The 16,214-nt window shown below is 38.6% G+C and overlaps 1 protein-coding gene across 3 annotated transcripts in view; it reads left to right on the top strand.

Annotated features, from left to right (window-relative positions):
* Positions 1-14,176, top strand: part of LOC136875033 (zinc finger protein 362) — a 76,766-nt gene extending 62,590 nt beyond the window's left edge. For all 3 annotated transcript variants that reach the window (XM_067148755.2, XM_067148754.2, XM_067148753.2), the window contains one exon: positions 13,011-14,176. In XM_067148755.2, coding sequence (XP_067004856.2) covers positions 13,011-13,782 — 772 coding nt within the window. In that variant the 3' untranslated portion in view covers positions 13,783-14,176. The remainder of the gene's footprint in view (positions 1-13,010) is intronic.
* The last annotated feature ends 2,038 nt before the right edge of the window (positions 14,177-16,214 follow it).

The following is a 16,214-nucleotide window of genomic DNA, read 5'->3' as shown; positions in this document are numbered from 1 at the left end:
ATCTCTTGGTCTATGTGTGAGCGTGGGTGGTTCTGACGTTTGAGTCCGTGAAACCTTTTATGTCTAATTTATTTATTGTTCGTTTCACATTGCCGTCATTGGCTTTCTTTACCTATTTTCTTGTTTAATATGTTATATTCTTTGCGGGTTGCCTTTCGATATTTTTGTTGTTTGGCGTGAAACCATGGTAACTTCCCCTTTTCTCTTTGCATTTATTTTACGAGTATAAATGAGCTCGGTGCACTCTTCCCTCTTCTCCTGTTTTAAGCTCTTTTTACTTAATGATATTGGATTCTTGGGGGACGTGATTTTTATTGTTGAGAGTTTTATGTCTTATCTGAGGAATTGTAAGGGAGAATGTTATGATTTGGTGCCCTACTCCCAAAACTTGTTGCTGTTTTAGACCTGATATGCTACAAAGAAATGCTTTGTACCCACCTGAATTCATATTTAATTAATTATGATAGATGCCAAGTCCTTATACCAAACTTTTCATCACATCTTTTATGAAGGTAAGCGTGTGTGGAGATGCTATAGTCAATGAATCGGGTGTATTTTGATTATGGGCCACATAATATTAATATTACATATTTGATTTTTGGCTCCCTTGTTTTACCTAGCAACCTTTTTTTGATTTCCTCTCCATAATAAAGTTACGTTCTTGCCCTTATTACTGGTATATTTTTATCTCTTTGCGTCTCTTATATGTTTGTTATCTGTAAGAGGCCCGAATCAAGTTCCTGGCAGTTTTCTTTGCTAGTTTTGACCAAATCCACTGCACTGGGTCTTCGTCGTGTTCCTAGTGTCAGTTCACACTACAGCCCTTGAAGTGCCTTGGTCTACCAAGCGAGCGCTGCTCAGCCCGAAGGCCTGCAGATTACGAGGTGTCATGTGGTCAGTACGACGAATCCTCTCGGCCGTTACTCTTGGCTTTCTAGACCGGGGCCGCTATCTCACCGTCAGATAGCTCTTCAATTCTAATCACGTAGGCTGAGTGGACCTCGAACCAGCCCTCAGGTCCAGGTAAAAATCCCTGACCTGGCCGGGAATCGAACCCGGGGCCTCCGGGTAAGAGGCAGGCATGGTACCCCTACACAGATTTATTTCATACCTCGTGGATATTTTATTTAGACAAGTAAGTGCTGCCAAATGGCTGCCACCTCAAGATTTAACATTGCCAGTTCTAGGGTTAATGGTATTAAGTAGTAACATCCTTACAATCTTGATATGGGAAGTGTAGGCCTACAAGAAAAGACCCAGGGAAATGGGAGAGATTAATTTAGGTGATAAAGACCTGGACAAACACAAAAGGAGAAAGAGATCCTAACATGTCAATATAAGTAATGGAAAGGAACAAACACGTAACAAGTCGGGTCATGTGCATCAACACTCACCGAAGGGGACATCTCAACAGATGATGTTCAATCATGATGTGGGAAGTGTCTGATGTCATCTTAGTTGTATTGTGTGTCCTTATCTTTCTGTATATGACTCGATTTTTCACTTATTTGTTCCTTTCCCCTTGTTAGTATACAGTGAAACCTCGTTAGTGAGTTCCTCGTTAACACGTCGCACCAAAACAGGAATGGACAAATGAAAGGTGGACTGTGCATTTACTTAAATAGACGGCCAACAGATGGCAGGAAGAAGCTTTAAACAGTTTCAAAACACACACTTGCTGCGCACCCGAGTGGGTTCTCACAGTTCTCGGTTTTGAACAAACATACGACCCCATATGGGGATCTGATGTTCAATATATTGAGTGCTCTCACATTCAAAGGGAGTAGCTTGGCACTTAACATGTTAAATATCTTTCTAAATTTTTTTTTGTACTGAAAAGTAGGACAGTATATGACTTTTTTATTTGTATCAAAAGTGATAGCCATCAATACAGTATGAGTTTTATAACATGCGATGTCAAATATATCCAAAAATATCTGTATTCAAGTAGATTAGAAAAATAATTCCAACTTCAACACGTTGAGTTTTTGAACTTCACGTCCCCATATGGGGTCATACATTCGTTCGAAATCAAGAATTGTGCGAACCCATTTGGGTGCGCACTAAGTGTGTGTTTCGAAGCTGTATAAATCCTCTTTCTGCCATCTGTTGGCCGTCTATTTAAGTACGTGCGTAGTCCACCGTTCATTCCTTAATTCCTATTGTGGCGCGACCCCATATGGGTACGTCAGAGGTGCTTTGTAGGGTGACAAAATTATTGTCTATCTTCCTTCATCCACTTATTTCCAGTTAAGCAGGAAGATGTTCAATAAATTTCCAATTTCTTTGAAATCATTTAAGAAAAGGCTAGGAAAACAACAGATAAGGAATCTGCCACCTGGGTGACTGCCCTAAATACAGATCAACATTGATTGATTGATTGATTGATTGATTGATTGATTGATTGAAGCTGCACTTCCTCGCTATGTATGATATATTGTGGAAGAAGTGTAGATCCGCATTAACCCATTCCCGTACAAAGAGCTATGCCGTATCTTCTCGTACTAAGACAGAGATATCCGTCCTGATACCACGCGTGTTCATGAACACTGTCTTGACTGCTGTCTTTTGTTTATCAACTTTGTATTAGTACGAGAGCTTCTCCATAGATGGCAGAACATTTAACATATATGATTTCCTTGGAATATTTGCTGTGAAAATAATGTGTACGAGTTGAATATCTAAGCATCCATGGCTTTGACAGATGCATATCAAGGTGGCAGCTTCAAAGCAAAATAAGGAAGAAGAGATACTTAAATTTTTAGAAGAAAGTGACATAGAACTTGACATAAGTGATGAAGATTGGGTTGGAAATGACAGTTCATGTGACAGTGATGACTTTGTCAGTGACAATGAACAAATTACTCTTCTACTGGCAAGAACGCCGTTGAATGTCAAGCTTGCCGGCAGTGTATCACCAGCTGTTTTTGGTTGTATTTCGGACAAAAATAAGTGGCAATGGGAGCACGTAAATAATAATATTTGCAGTGTTATTGGCAAAATTGATGCTGTAATTCAGAGACAGGAGGAGCTCCTAGTGAATTAGAAGTAGTGAATGTATTCCTGACTTAACAGTTTTGAGAGCAAGGAACCAGAGAAACCAATGCTTATACTAATTTATTTTTGGAGTCTGCTGCCGAGGATGCTGGACTGAATAATTTTTATGAAGAGAAGCACTGGTTTCCTGTTACTGCTGATGAAATAAAGGCCCTATGTATTTTGCCATCTCAGAATTGGAAGCCTTCATTACAGGATAATTGGTCCAAACACAGGGTAATTCCCCGATATTTGGGGAAACTATGCCATTCAAGAGATAGAATCCATCAGTAAATTCCTCTTCTCCACTGATTCTCCTAGTACAGAGGGTGATAAACTCAGGAAAGTTAATTACTTTCAGAGAGGTTTCAGAGAGTGTTCATGCCTGGTGAAAAGTTTGCATCAATGTGAGTTTGATGAAGTTCAAAGGTAGATTATCCTGCATACAATACAATCCATCAGAGAGAGCTAGCTTTGGCATAAAAATCTACAAGGTTTGTTCATCAGACAATGGTTACTGCTGGAGATTCAAGGTTTATACTAGGAAGGTTAGTGATGTTGATGTGCCTGGAACTAAGTCCTAATTTCTTGCAAGTGAGAAAGTAGTAATGGAAATGTGCAGAGAACTTCTAGGTAGTTGGAGAATTCTGTACATGGACAACTGGGACGCTTCTCCCATACTTTTTAGACATCTGCTGTATAACAAGCCTTATGCATTTGGAACAGCTAGGCCAGACAGGAAGTTCATGCCTAAGGATCTTGCTGACACAAAACTGAGAAGGGACGAGCTTACATTTTTGTCCAGTAATGGGGTTTTAGCAGTGAAATGGGTAGACAAGAAGGCAGTTCATATGGTTTCTGCACTTCACGGTAGGCCAGATTTTGTTGAGGTGAAAAGGCATGATGGTAGAAAGAAGATGAAACCCGATCTTGTCACTGAATACAATTGTGGAATGGGTGGGGTAGATTCTCACGATCAGCGGCTGGCATCATTCCCATTTATGAGGAAATACGTAAAAGAATACAAGAAATTGTATTTTTATATGTTGGATATGGCTGTATTGATTGCCAGTGTTATTCATTACCTTCTCAACGCTTGTAGGAATCAACTTAGCTGAGCAGCTGTTGTCAAGTGCTGTGTTGCCCTCTTACACAACTAGAGGACGTCCAAGCCCAGGGTAAACACTACTAAGACTTCAGGAGAAGCAGTGGAGACCTTTTCCATCCAAAATACCACCAACATCAGTAAAAAAAATTCCACCAAGGAAATGCAAAGTCTGCACTGCCCGTGGGTTGCGGAATTAAAGTCTTTTGAATACCATAAATGCAAGATGACCCTACATGTCGAGAAGTGTTTTATGGTATTCCATACAGCTAAGGACTTCTCAGAGTAAACCCTGAGAAAATGGTATTCTAGGTCAAATATTTATTCCAACAAATAGTACTTGAATAGGTTAAGAAAAGAGAAGACCGAAAAAAATCTGTCGCAAGGATTCCATATTTGTCTGCAAGTGATGTTCAGGAAACACCATCCAGGTTTTTATACTTCTTTGACTTAACTGCAAGAGGAAGAGAGTGACACTTGAACCATGATTGTGGAATTCGCATTGGATAGACATGTGGGTACAACCGAAGGAAGAGTATATATAACTGCAGACATGAATATGAGTTATCATGCAGGACTACCGCAATTTACCGAGGGAGATGTTCAATCAATCTCCAGATTCTTTGAAATTATTTAGGAGAAGACTGTTTAAAACAACTAATAGGTAATCTGCCGTCTGGATGACTGCCCAAAATGTAGATCAGTGGCGATTTATTGATATGACATCTACCCAACCGAGCTGAGTATGTTGTATTCTGGAAAAATGAATGGGAATTTGGACTGGGGGAAAATGTCTGGGAGTCATTGTAGTAGTTGAAAAATGGCTGAGAAGATGCAGAAATTTCATCCTGAAATTGGAGAGTTTATTGTGGACACAGGATAGAATCAGTAGGTGGGGGGGAATATTCATACTTGTGAGAGAAGAATTTGTAAGCTAGAGAGAGACTTGTTAAAGAAAGAAAGAAATCGTCGGTCGTTCCATGAGGGTGACCATTCAGATCCAGAATACGGTCAGGTTACAATTTCAATATTTAAAAGCATCAAAAAGTGGAAATATAATTGTTAATGCTGTTATCTTTTTTCTAGGGAAAGTGTTAATTATGTTCTAAGATGAGAAACATGAAACATTCTGTTTGCAAGGTTCTTCTCTAAAGATAATAGGCAACATTATGTTTTTGGAGTTTCCGGACCTAGAAGGGGTGATGCTAATGGGGAATTATTTGATTGAAAATCCTATGTGGGGGAACGACATGCAAAGTAACAGGTGAGAACGTAATGTGGATGACAGGAAGCATGACCAACAAATGGTAAATACTGTAGGTTCAGTGTTCTCTCCAGAAATTTTCATCAGCTGGGTGGCAGAAATGTGTAGCCGGGCAGGGAATATGATGTAAAAAAAATCAATTCGATAAAATTTCAATTTACTCCCCCCTCCGGGGCATTAACAGTAATATTAGACCGGTAAACATTAACTGCAAAATTGAACTATTCTGGTGTTACCATGAAGAAGACATAACAGGGTACTTTGAACTTTTAGTGTTCTACTGCTCGTTCATTATCACTCGGTTGCTGTGGAGTGCCAGGTGGATTTGTTACGTCCCACTAAATCAAGTGCCCGCATGCGATTCCACGTTAATCCAGACACCGCTCGTGCATGACACTACGCGATAAGCTAAACAGTTAAACTCCGATGTAACTTGTGCAATTATGCTGAAAATAATGATTTTTCATTTAAATAATTTACAGTATTTACAGTTTAATTTGGAACACACAATGACTCTAATATATATTATAATATTACGTAAACCGAGCGAGATGGCTGTGCAGTTAGGAGCGTGTAGCTGTGAGCTTGCATTTCCAAGATAATGGGTTCGAATCCCACTGTCGGCAGCCCTGAAGATGGTTTTTCATGTTTTCCCATTTTCACACCACATAAATGTACCTTAATTAAGGCCACGGCCGCTTCCTTCCCTCTCCTAGCCCCTTCTATCCCATCGTTACCGTAAGACCTATATGTGTTAGTTCGACGTAAAGCAACTTGAAATGTTTTGTAATTAGCACATATCTACTTAATGATAGCCGCGTGCTCAGTGAAAACAGCTGGGTGGTGTGCCTGTTAGAAAGGTCCCCACTGAGATTAATTTGGGAAGGACAGCTGAATCAGAAAGTGAAACAAAGTAGGGGGAAGAATATCAGGAAGGGCAACTTGTCTTAAACTGGGCAGAAACCAAAAAAGACCCTGGGTTGCTCCAGGAAGCTCACAAATGACTGGGTTAAGCAGAAGAAAGTTAGGAGGGTACAAGAGACCACAAAGCTGTTCTGGTCATAGTTCAATCATCTTCATCGTTGATCTGCATTTAGGACTATTGCTCAGGTTGCAGATTCCATATATTTCTTAGTCTTAAGTGATTTCAAAGAATTTGGAAATTTATCGAACATTTCCCATGATAAATAATTCCAATCCCTAAATACTCTTCCTATAAGCAAATATGTACCCCAGTTTGTCCTCGTGGATTCCAAAATTATCTCCATATCCTACAGTCAAAATTTCCACTACTATCGTTCCCTGCCATCTCTTCACTGACACCTTGTAATGTTCTCCTTGGTCAAACTAAGTCTTCTTACTCCCAAATCTTCCCAGTCCAAAGTTTATAATATTTTTTCATCACTGGGTGGCTTCATACCCAGAAGTCAGAAATCACCCAGAACAAATCATGCTGTTGTCCTTTAGGTTTTTTCCGGTTCTCATATCCTTTGATATCCTATGCACTTATGGGGGTCTTACCAATGACTAATACGCCCTCTCCTTCACATCCTTACTACAACCGCTGGTATCCTCATAACCATATGAGGAGATCTATAATCCTTATTTACAAACTCGTTAATGTGATTACCCCAATATTAGGGATGGGAAAACTGATTGAGGAATGGGACTGCTCTTGTGGGGTGACATCATGAACACTGCAAGCGCTTCAGGTGGTGTGGTCACAGGTTGGCTGCGATCGTGCTTGTGGCCAAATCAGCTCATGCTATGGCAGGCGCGTTTCAAAAATACTCCTCGCCAGCAAGAACAGCAAATTTCTTGTTACATTCATGTCTCTTCAGAAGTGTGAAATGATTTGGTGCAGAAAATCGGGTAATATTAATAATAATAATAATAATAATAATAATAATAAAGATGAAACTAATATTAATTGTGTGGCCTTGGTTACCGTGCTCGGATATTTTGATTTGACTCCAGTTCGGCTCCTGTGTCAGTTTCGACGTTCAGTTTTTCTCTACCAAAATGACAAAGGAAATCGGATCTCTCATCGGCAATCTATGGCTGAGTTTTAATAAATTTTGTTGGGTAAACAATAAATGTATCACTGGAGGTATTTTACATGCTGATTTACATGGAGTACCGAATGGACGTTTTTCAGCCCTTCACTAATCAAAAAATCGGGTACATGATATTCCTATTGAAAATTCTCAATTAATCTCTTGGATATTATGGACAATCAGGTATATTTTTCAGTACTGAAAATAAGTATCTTTACTGCACTTTATAAAAAACAAAAAAACAAATGCTGTCAGTTTATAGAAACGACATAACTCTTGTGCCTATGTCATTACATTTACTTTTACATTTCTCAGCAGCAATGACGCTGTAATATGTTCATGTAGATACATAAATTTATTCGAGTTTACATTTATGTAATTTGCATAAATGTGTTTATGTTCCGTGACACGTTTCCTTGAATGTGTTGGCAAGGACAATAATTAGAAACCACATTATGCTCATACACTGTGTCGAATGCATAGCATTACTTTCAGCCTCACAACCCTGCATCACCCAATCAGGTTTGGATTCACTTGAACTAGGGCCGTCTATAGAGCCTCAACTCACTCTGTGATGGTACATTATTGAGCCGATTGAGATGTCTATAATCATATTTGGTATATAGTGATTATTTATATCACTCGCAAATTTCCATCACAAAGATGCACATGCTTTTAAGTCAGTGCGAAATCTGTTCCTTTAAAGCTTAGTTTTCCATAATGTGTAATCATTAACAGTTTTGCTGGGATTTCCGAAAATGCTCATTGAAAATGGCATTCCATTAAAAGCAAGAGCATTAAAAAGTATTTGTTAAAAAGTCAACTAGCATCAGAATTTGGTACTACTGCTTGTTCATGCTGGATATTCACTCTTGGAAATTCTGGGTAGCAATTTGTTTCTTCTTGCAACATTTCTGAGCGTTAATCTCTGTATATAAATTTAGATGTGTGTGGGTTTTTTCCCAACATAACTGTGGAACGCATGGAGCAATTTCAACCAAATTTGGTACACATATGACTTGCTATCTGGAGATAAGACACCCCTTGGATTGGGATGATCAAAAACGACCAATATTAATCAAATCCAATTTTCAGACCAAGTGGATGACGTAAAAATAATTGAAAAACAAATTATATTAGTGTCGAATCCATAGTTCTCGGGGCTGCTGAGATGAATGGTGACTCTCCGAAAGTCCAAGGAGGGATGGAATAGAAAATGTCCATAATAACAGAGATGGCGTTTAATCCATAATTAGGTTATATGTTAACAGTCCTGGCAACAATCGTGTATATCCTACCCATAGCACGCACGTAAATACTGTACATACAATTATCCCTTATTTTTATTATTTATTTGAAAGGTTCGGCTACTTCCCAGACAGTTTGGGCTGCCCACAAGGACAGGTTAAATGCAAAACAGTGTCAACTTAAACACATAACAATGACTAAATATCATTTGTCACAATAAACACATAACAATGACTAAATATCATTTGTCACAATAAAAGAATCATTCACTTCACACATAATTAACAGGTAATAGAAATCCTAAAATTACTTTTTATTTATTCTCAACAAAAGTGACATCCGGCTGCAGTTGCAGGTGACCACAAGGATCTGGAGTACAGTACAATATTTTTTAATATGTAATAGAAATGTAATATGAGTCATTAATATCTAAAGACATGAATATAAACGCTGGTTTAATTTTGTAAACGAATCCTTCAAGTTATTTAATGAAAGTTGTTGTACATTTGTCAATGGGCTCACCTTCTTGAGATAGGAACTTTTGTCCTTAAACAAAGTTCCCCTGGCTCCGGAGAGAAGTCACCTTACTTCCGATGCGTAACCAATTGTATTATAGCTCTCACTTAAGTGAGGGATGCATGGGCAGTAGATGGCTCCCTTTTCCTCATTCACCACCAATGCCTGCTCCAAGTTGACCTCAAAGCGTATGGTGGGGTCCACTAGGAGGCATTTCTTTTCCTTATGGTTGATGCTGATTATATCTGCTTGCTTGGTCGATCCCTTTTCTGAATGGCAATGCACTTCCTCATGAACCTCTGTCTTTGTCTTCCGCAGGGACCCCCTGTGGGTGGGCGACGAAGACGAAGAATACACCCATGGTATCTTCTGCCTGTTGTAAGAGGAAACTAAATGGGGCGACCAAGGGATGATTGTATTAGAACCACACGGGGAACACCATGGTTCGCTTTTACTTGCGTATAGTACCACTGTGTTAGGTACCAAATAGGTTTGTGATTAGTAGCACGCAGGAGCACCGTGCGGTCATCCCCCCCACTGAGAGTGCACTGTCGGCTTTTACAGTACCTGTGATTAGTACCACTATATGAGCAACACCACGGGATAGTAAGAGTCCCTGTGGTTAGTACACTTATTTGGTGAACACCATAGGTTTGTGTTGCCTGTAAATGGCGCCGCAATGTGCAAAATACGGTAGGTCTGTATTACATGTGTGAATTTCATTTCCTGTGAGTAGTACCATAATGTGTGGAATACCGCGAGTCTACGCTACTTTTGATTAGTACCGCAACATGACAAATACCATGGTTCTACTTTCCTAGCGATAAGTACCATTATGACGGGCTGATGACTTGGATTTTGGACCCCTTTAGACTGAAAGCATCATCGATTCAGTATTGTGCTTTAGCAGCAGTCCCTTGGTCAGTAATACTATTCTTTTACGTCAGTTTCTGTGAATGTGAGGCACTGTGGGTCGAATCCACTGATTGTTTTAAATTCCTATCCATCCATCTGTTTTGAATTCTGGTCAGAGGATTTTGGACTTTTCCTTTCTTATTACATTTCGTACCATTAGTGGCCAATGACCTAGATGTTAGGCCCCTTTAAACAACAAGCATCATCATCATCCTTTATATTGTCAAATTCTAGTATATTTGAAAATGCTTGAGAAAGATCACGAAAAAAGAATAGGAATTTCTCCATCTACAGATAGCCCTACAACTTATTCCTCCTCAGTTGAAGGTATAGGTGGCAGCAAGGAGGTTCTTGACACACCTATATCCCCCGCTCCTCCACCTCCTCAGGTGCAAGAGCAAGGAAGAACTCATCATCAATATTACACCAGACACAAGACTGTGAAAGAATGACAGGAGTTATTGTTCCAAAGGAAAGCAGGCTTAATAAGAATTGACAACTAAGAATTAGTTATATTTTCATCTGCATTAATAATAAGAACCACATTGTGATATCTGGTTTTTCTTCATTTTGACAATTACCTATAAACTGTATAATTTATAATTTGACCTTTTTTCATGAATTATTAAGAAAAGAATATTCATTTAGGACATACTCTCTATGGAATATTGTACAAGTGTTTCCTTGGCAACTGCTTTCAATTGTAGTAATAATTTATATATTTTCTCTTGAGTTTTTGTTTATTTTAATGTTGTCAATCTTATGTTAATTTTAAGGACACTTCCTCTTAAGCATTACTTTGTCAATTTTATATATTTTTCATCTAAACAGTGTTATGTGGCTGAAGTTGTTGATAAAATACGAAACATGTACCACTTTTAACCATTAAATTGCCTTAAGCAATCATTGTATTGACTAGGTGGAAAATAATAAATACTTAATTGTGAATCTATTGAAGTGCGATACGGACCATGAAACTGATTTTATGTAATTCCGCAGGGCCGTCGCAATGAAAGAACGGACCTTGGGATGGGATATATTCCTCTGTAGATTTTCCTTGGAGCAGTAGCCCAGGTCTCAAGTTCTTCACATCCTGGGTGGTGACATTTAATGGTAGACTGGTGAACGCCCTGGTACCATTCTCACTGCTGATGTATTGCATAGTATTTTTATTACCTTAATCCACTCTGACGATGGAGGACCTCCCCTATCATTCATCCTCGGTGTAGTCATGGAATCATCCTTATAGATCTCTACGCCTTTATGTGGAAGATGACACCAATCCTCAAAGGATCGCTGACGAAGCCCATTCCTCAAGTTCCAGGCAGAGGCTGACAACAGAAATACCTTCATTTACCAGCAAGCCTAGACATTTTCATTTTAGAGCTTTCTCATGTTTTTGCTTCTCTGATTTCAAGTCTTGGCAACTGGAGAGAGGTACATCACTAGATCGGAGTAATTGTTCACAAATGTTAATATTTTTAAGGCATGCATGTAGTGCCGGGTACAATAGTTTGTCATCAGTAATTAAGGAGTTAAGGTGCTGTGGTTTTTCTGTTTTCAAACACAAAATGTACCTGTACACATTTGCTTTACGAGTGTTTTAAATTTAAATTATTTGATTGTGATAATAGGAACCCGGATTTCCATGCACTATCAAATATCAAAATATGCATGCATTCATGCACCATCAAATGATGCAACATGCACAATAAACTGGAAAATATGCACTCTCAAAATTTGGCTCAACATTGTTTATATTTCCACTTCCTTTTGAATCATTGTACAACAACTAATTTCTCCACATTTTCTTCATTTGTTTTTCTGACAGAACATTCCTGAACACAGAAAATGAACTTTCTCCATCACAAGAAGTGACAGGTTCATACTTAAATGAAGACATTTAGGACGAAGTATATCTGAAGTTATCTCTTTTTGAAAATTAACTGAGAAATTCCCTACCTCAATCAATTTAGACACGAGGTCTCTTCGTAGACTTTCAACAGGTGACATGACACCAACCCTTCACAGCACACTTTTTTCAACTCCCTTCTTTTCTCGATTATTTTGGCCTTAGACGTGTGAACAGTGAGTGTTCGGAGTTCGGGGTAGGAAATTCCAGGAAAAGAAAACAGGATTCACTGCAAAACTAAGGTTTGTAAGCTGCTATCTCAGTAACGCGGCGTCACAGTAGTGTGATTTAAGTTTTGATTTCTTCCTCTAACATAGACGAAAATAAAAAAAGAAATAACATTTAGTAATGCAAAATTTAGGGTTAGTTTTTTCCTTATTTCTAAGGATTAGAGCGGTCGACGCAGGGTCTTCCCGCTAATGTCAGTATTTATTCAAGCAACAGATAAGAAAGTGCTTGGCTAACTGTATTGTAGGACCCCTATGCATCTAATTTTGGTTGTGAAGTAGTATACCTGGAATACATTTTCTTTCTCTCTCAATAATAAACAAATAATGTGGGCATACGGTCCCAAATTCTGCAAACCCATGTTCAAAACAGGCACTATCATGCAAATTAACATAATGTATGCGTCGGTCAGAGGAAAAGTCATATAATCCAATATAAATGTCCAGTTATTTGCTATTAAATCCAAAATGTTCAAAATATGCATTATGCATGAATTTTCTCCCAGAAAGGCCAAAATATGCAAATGTGCACGTAAAAAGTACAGTTATTTGAAATTGGTTAGTCATAAAACGAATATTTGCAAAGTTTCAGAAGTGTAACCGGCTTATTTAGGAAAATGCATTTGCATGGAAACCCGGGCTCTAGTGATAATAAACTAAAAAAGTGTATTTTGTTTGGTCAGTATTTATTTTTTGTGACTTATTCAAGTTTTATTTAATTTTGTTACAGTTGTGGAAAACCTGCATCTCCAACTGCAGCTGATGGCTTACTTATGGTTAGTAACAGTGAAGGAAAAAAGGAGAAATTACTGAAGTGCAGTCACTGCAGAAACGAGTTCAAAACAAGAGTTGAAATAGCACTCCACTTTTGTGATTCCCCAAATAACACCCCTAAGCGACTGAGCTGTCGCTACTGTTACAGGCAGTTTCATGATGGAGCGACACTTGCTATTCACAAGAAGAAGCACATTAGCCAGTTTACACAGACCTGTGGAAAATGTGGCAAACTGTTTAAAACATTGAAGGGATTTAAGTCGCATATTAACCTTTGTGGTTCAAAATCACGGGACGACATATCACGTCCAAGAACCCCTCAGGCTCCTAATCATACGTGCGACCTATGCAATCGACAGTTCTACAGCGTAGGTGGAATGAAAATACATTTTTCATCTCGAGAGCATCGTGCAAATGTGGCTAAGTTCAGCGTGAAGCGAAAGAAACTTGGGGTTGAAAGAAGGACTGAAATGGAAACTGACCAATGGGAGCGTGTTGCGACTGATTCTGAGCACGAGTCAAACTATTATAGCGAGGCTGAAGGCACTGATGATGTTTTTGAAAATCAGTTTTCAGCAGACAATTCTGGTTGTAGTGAACCTGCATTGACTGGCAGTAATGCGGGAGACAAAAATACAAGCAGCATGGATAGTTGTGAGGAGAACAAGACAAAGAACCACTGTCTGCGACGCAGAACATATTCTGATAGTTTGTGGCTTGTTAATTGAATTTTTGTCTAGTAAAAAGGTCAGGTTTAACATGTTGGGATAAACACAATGACAGATCACTCTTGGAAGGGGGAGAAAGAGGAATAAAAACAGAACATGGTCAATCTCCATATCTTCATACATTGTTGTCTCATAGTTTCCCAGCTCTTGTATGTCTGTATATTTTCAGCCCTTGATGAGCTTCTTTCTGCTTTCCAGCTTCATTATGATTTGATTTGCTCTTGTTTGTTCCTTGTATTAACCTGTTACATTCCTTTTCTCCTTTTGTGTTTGTCCTGTGTTCTGGTCTTTTTGCACCTGTGTTAATTTTGATCTTTTTGGCTGTTCCTTTTTCCCTGTATTTATCATCATCATCTGGAGCAGTTTCCAACCACAGGCTGGGTCTGCTTGGAACATAAGCCTCTACATCGTTTTCTGTCCATCTACCACTTCTCTTCTCACTGTCGTCCAATTCCCTCCTCTTGCCTCGTTGCTCTTCTTTACGCCCTTCAGCCATCTGTCCATCGGTCTTCCTCTAGGTCTCTTTCCCTTCAACTCCATTTCTAACCTCTTTCTTGGTGTCCTCTCTTCTCCCATTCACTTAACAAATCAATACCACTGCAGTCTTTATTTTTCTATCTTTTTCTGTAGGGGTACTTCATTTACCATTTCCCTAACTCTCTCATTTCTTACTCTGTCCATTCTTGTTAAACCTACTGGACACCTTTGAAACTTCATTTCCACTGCTTGTATTCTACTTTTATCCCTCTCTTTCATCACCCTTGTTTCTGATCCATATGTCAAAACTGGCACAAAATAAGTCTTGTAGATAATTCCTTGTCATCTGTGGTACATCCCTGTTCCATATCAATCCCACACTCTTAAAGAATCCACTTTCATTGATTTCCATCCTGTTTCCTCCATTTTCTTCAATTACACTTCCCAGATATTTAAAGCTTTCAGCTCTTTTCATCTGCTCCCCTCCTAATGTCATTCCATTATACGCTCAGTTCTTGTTTCGTGTCGTTACCAGCACTTCACTCTTTTGTGCTGAGAATTTCATTCTATAAGATGACACAACTTCTTACCATACATGCGGAGGTGCCAACTTCTGCAGTGGCTTTTCAGCAATCCCCACCTCCCCTCTGAAAATTTTAGTCATATCCAAAGCATCCTCCTTCCTTCTCGATAATGACACCTAATTTGCCCTTCCCGACAGAAATCCATTCTAAAGTATATCATATTAGACAGTCAGATTTGCACATTACCAATCCATTCTGTCATAAAACATTCTTTATAGCTTTTTTCATACCCAGCAGCTGTTTTTCTTGAAGCATCCTTTCCCCTGTAATATTTTTGCCTTATGACCAATAAAACGATTCCATTGTAGATGTGCTTGATGTAGGCCTGAATTCCTTATGCTTTTTGCCGGTAACACTGAAAACTCTTCCTGTGGGAGAGATGCTGTCAGGTACACATAATAGTGCAATAATATAACATGACATTTTTACTGGAGAAGAGCAGAGTAGAGCTCCTTCATTCACAATGAATTTCACAATGATGATGAGTAGCAAAAGTAAATGACGATTGAAGTATCCTTGTTCACTCACAAATGTTGAAACGAGGAGGATTGAGCAGTAATACTCGAAACCATTCATTTTCCTTCTTTTCTTTCTTACAGTAGAAATGATTTTTCTCAATGTCGTTTTTCCGTAATAATTTCCCCTTTGACCGTAATACCTTAATCGTGAGGAGAAATCTGTAATAATTAAGGATAATGTGTAATAGTTGGCACGCCTGCCATACATGTATTTATCTGGTTTCATATCTTACACTTCCCACATCTTAACAAGATCAGTCAGAATAGACTCCCTGTAACTGTTCAAAACCCATTCTCCTGATGATGAAGCTGGAATTGGGAACACTTCATCAGTGACTGAGAAGACATGGATGGTGAAGAACTGGGGTTGATGAGTAGAGAGCCATCAATTTGAAGATGGCAGTTTACGAAAAAGTGGAGACTGTCCTTGTCCTTTTGTTTTTTCTTTATCTTCTTCTTCTTCCCAGTCTGACCTGTCATTGTGTTTATCCTGTTGTGTGTTCCTTTCGATGTTCTATGTATGACTAGATGAACATTGTTATACAGAAACTAAGAACATGGAAGAAAATAACGATGAAATATCAATCATTTGTGATATTTGAAGCCATTTCTTTTCAGTTTCGACTTCAGTTAATGTATAACTGTTAGGTTCTTCAGCCTATCGAAAGTAATTCATGAATGGAATAAATTTGTAAACCACCTGAAAAAGAAATCATATGATGATATAACTATACCTGAAAAACAACTTCATTAAAAATAGAATATGTTTTGTTGTTCGAAGAACATCATCAGATTCTATCAAATCACACTTGAAAATATTTAGAAATGTATAAACATTTATATTTAAATTCTT

The sequence above is a fragment of the Anabrus simplex genome, chromosome 5, assembly GCF_040414725.1.
Source record: "Anabrus simplex isolate iqAnaSimp1 chromosome 5, ASM4041472v1, whole genome shotgun sequence".
NCBI classification, from domain to species: Eukaryota; Metazoa; Arthropoda; class Insecta; order Orthoptera; family Tettigoniidae; genus Anabrus; species Anabrus simplex.
Note: the sequence above shows the minus strand (reverse complement) of the source record. Positions and strands in the feature narration are given on the sequence as shown.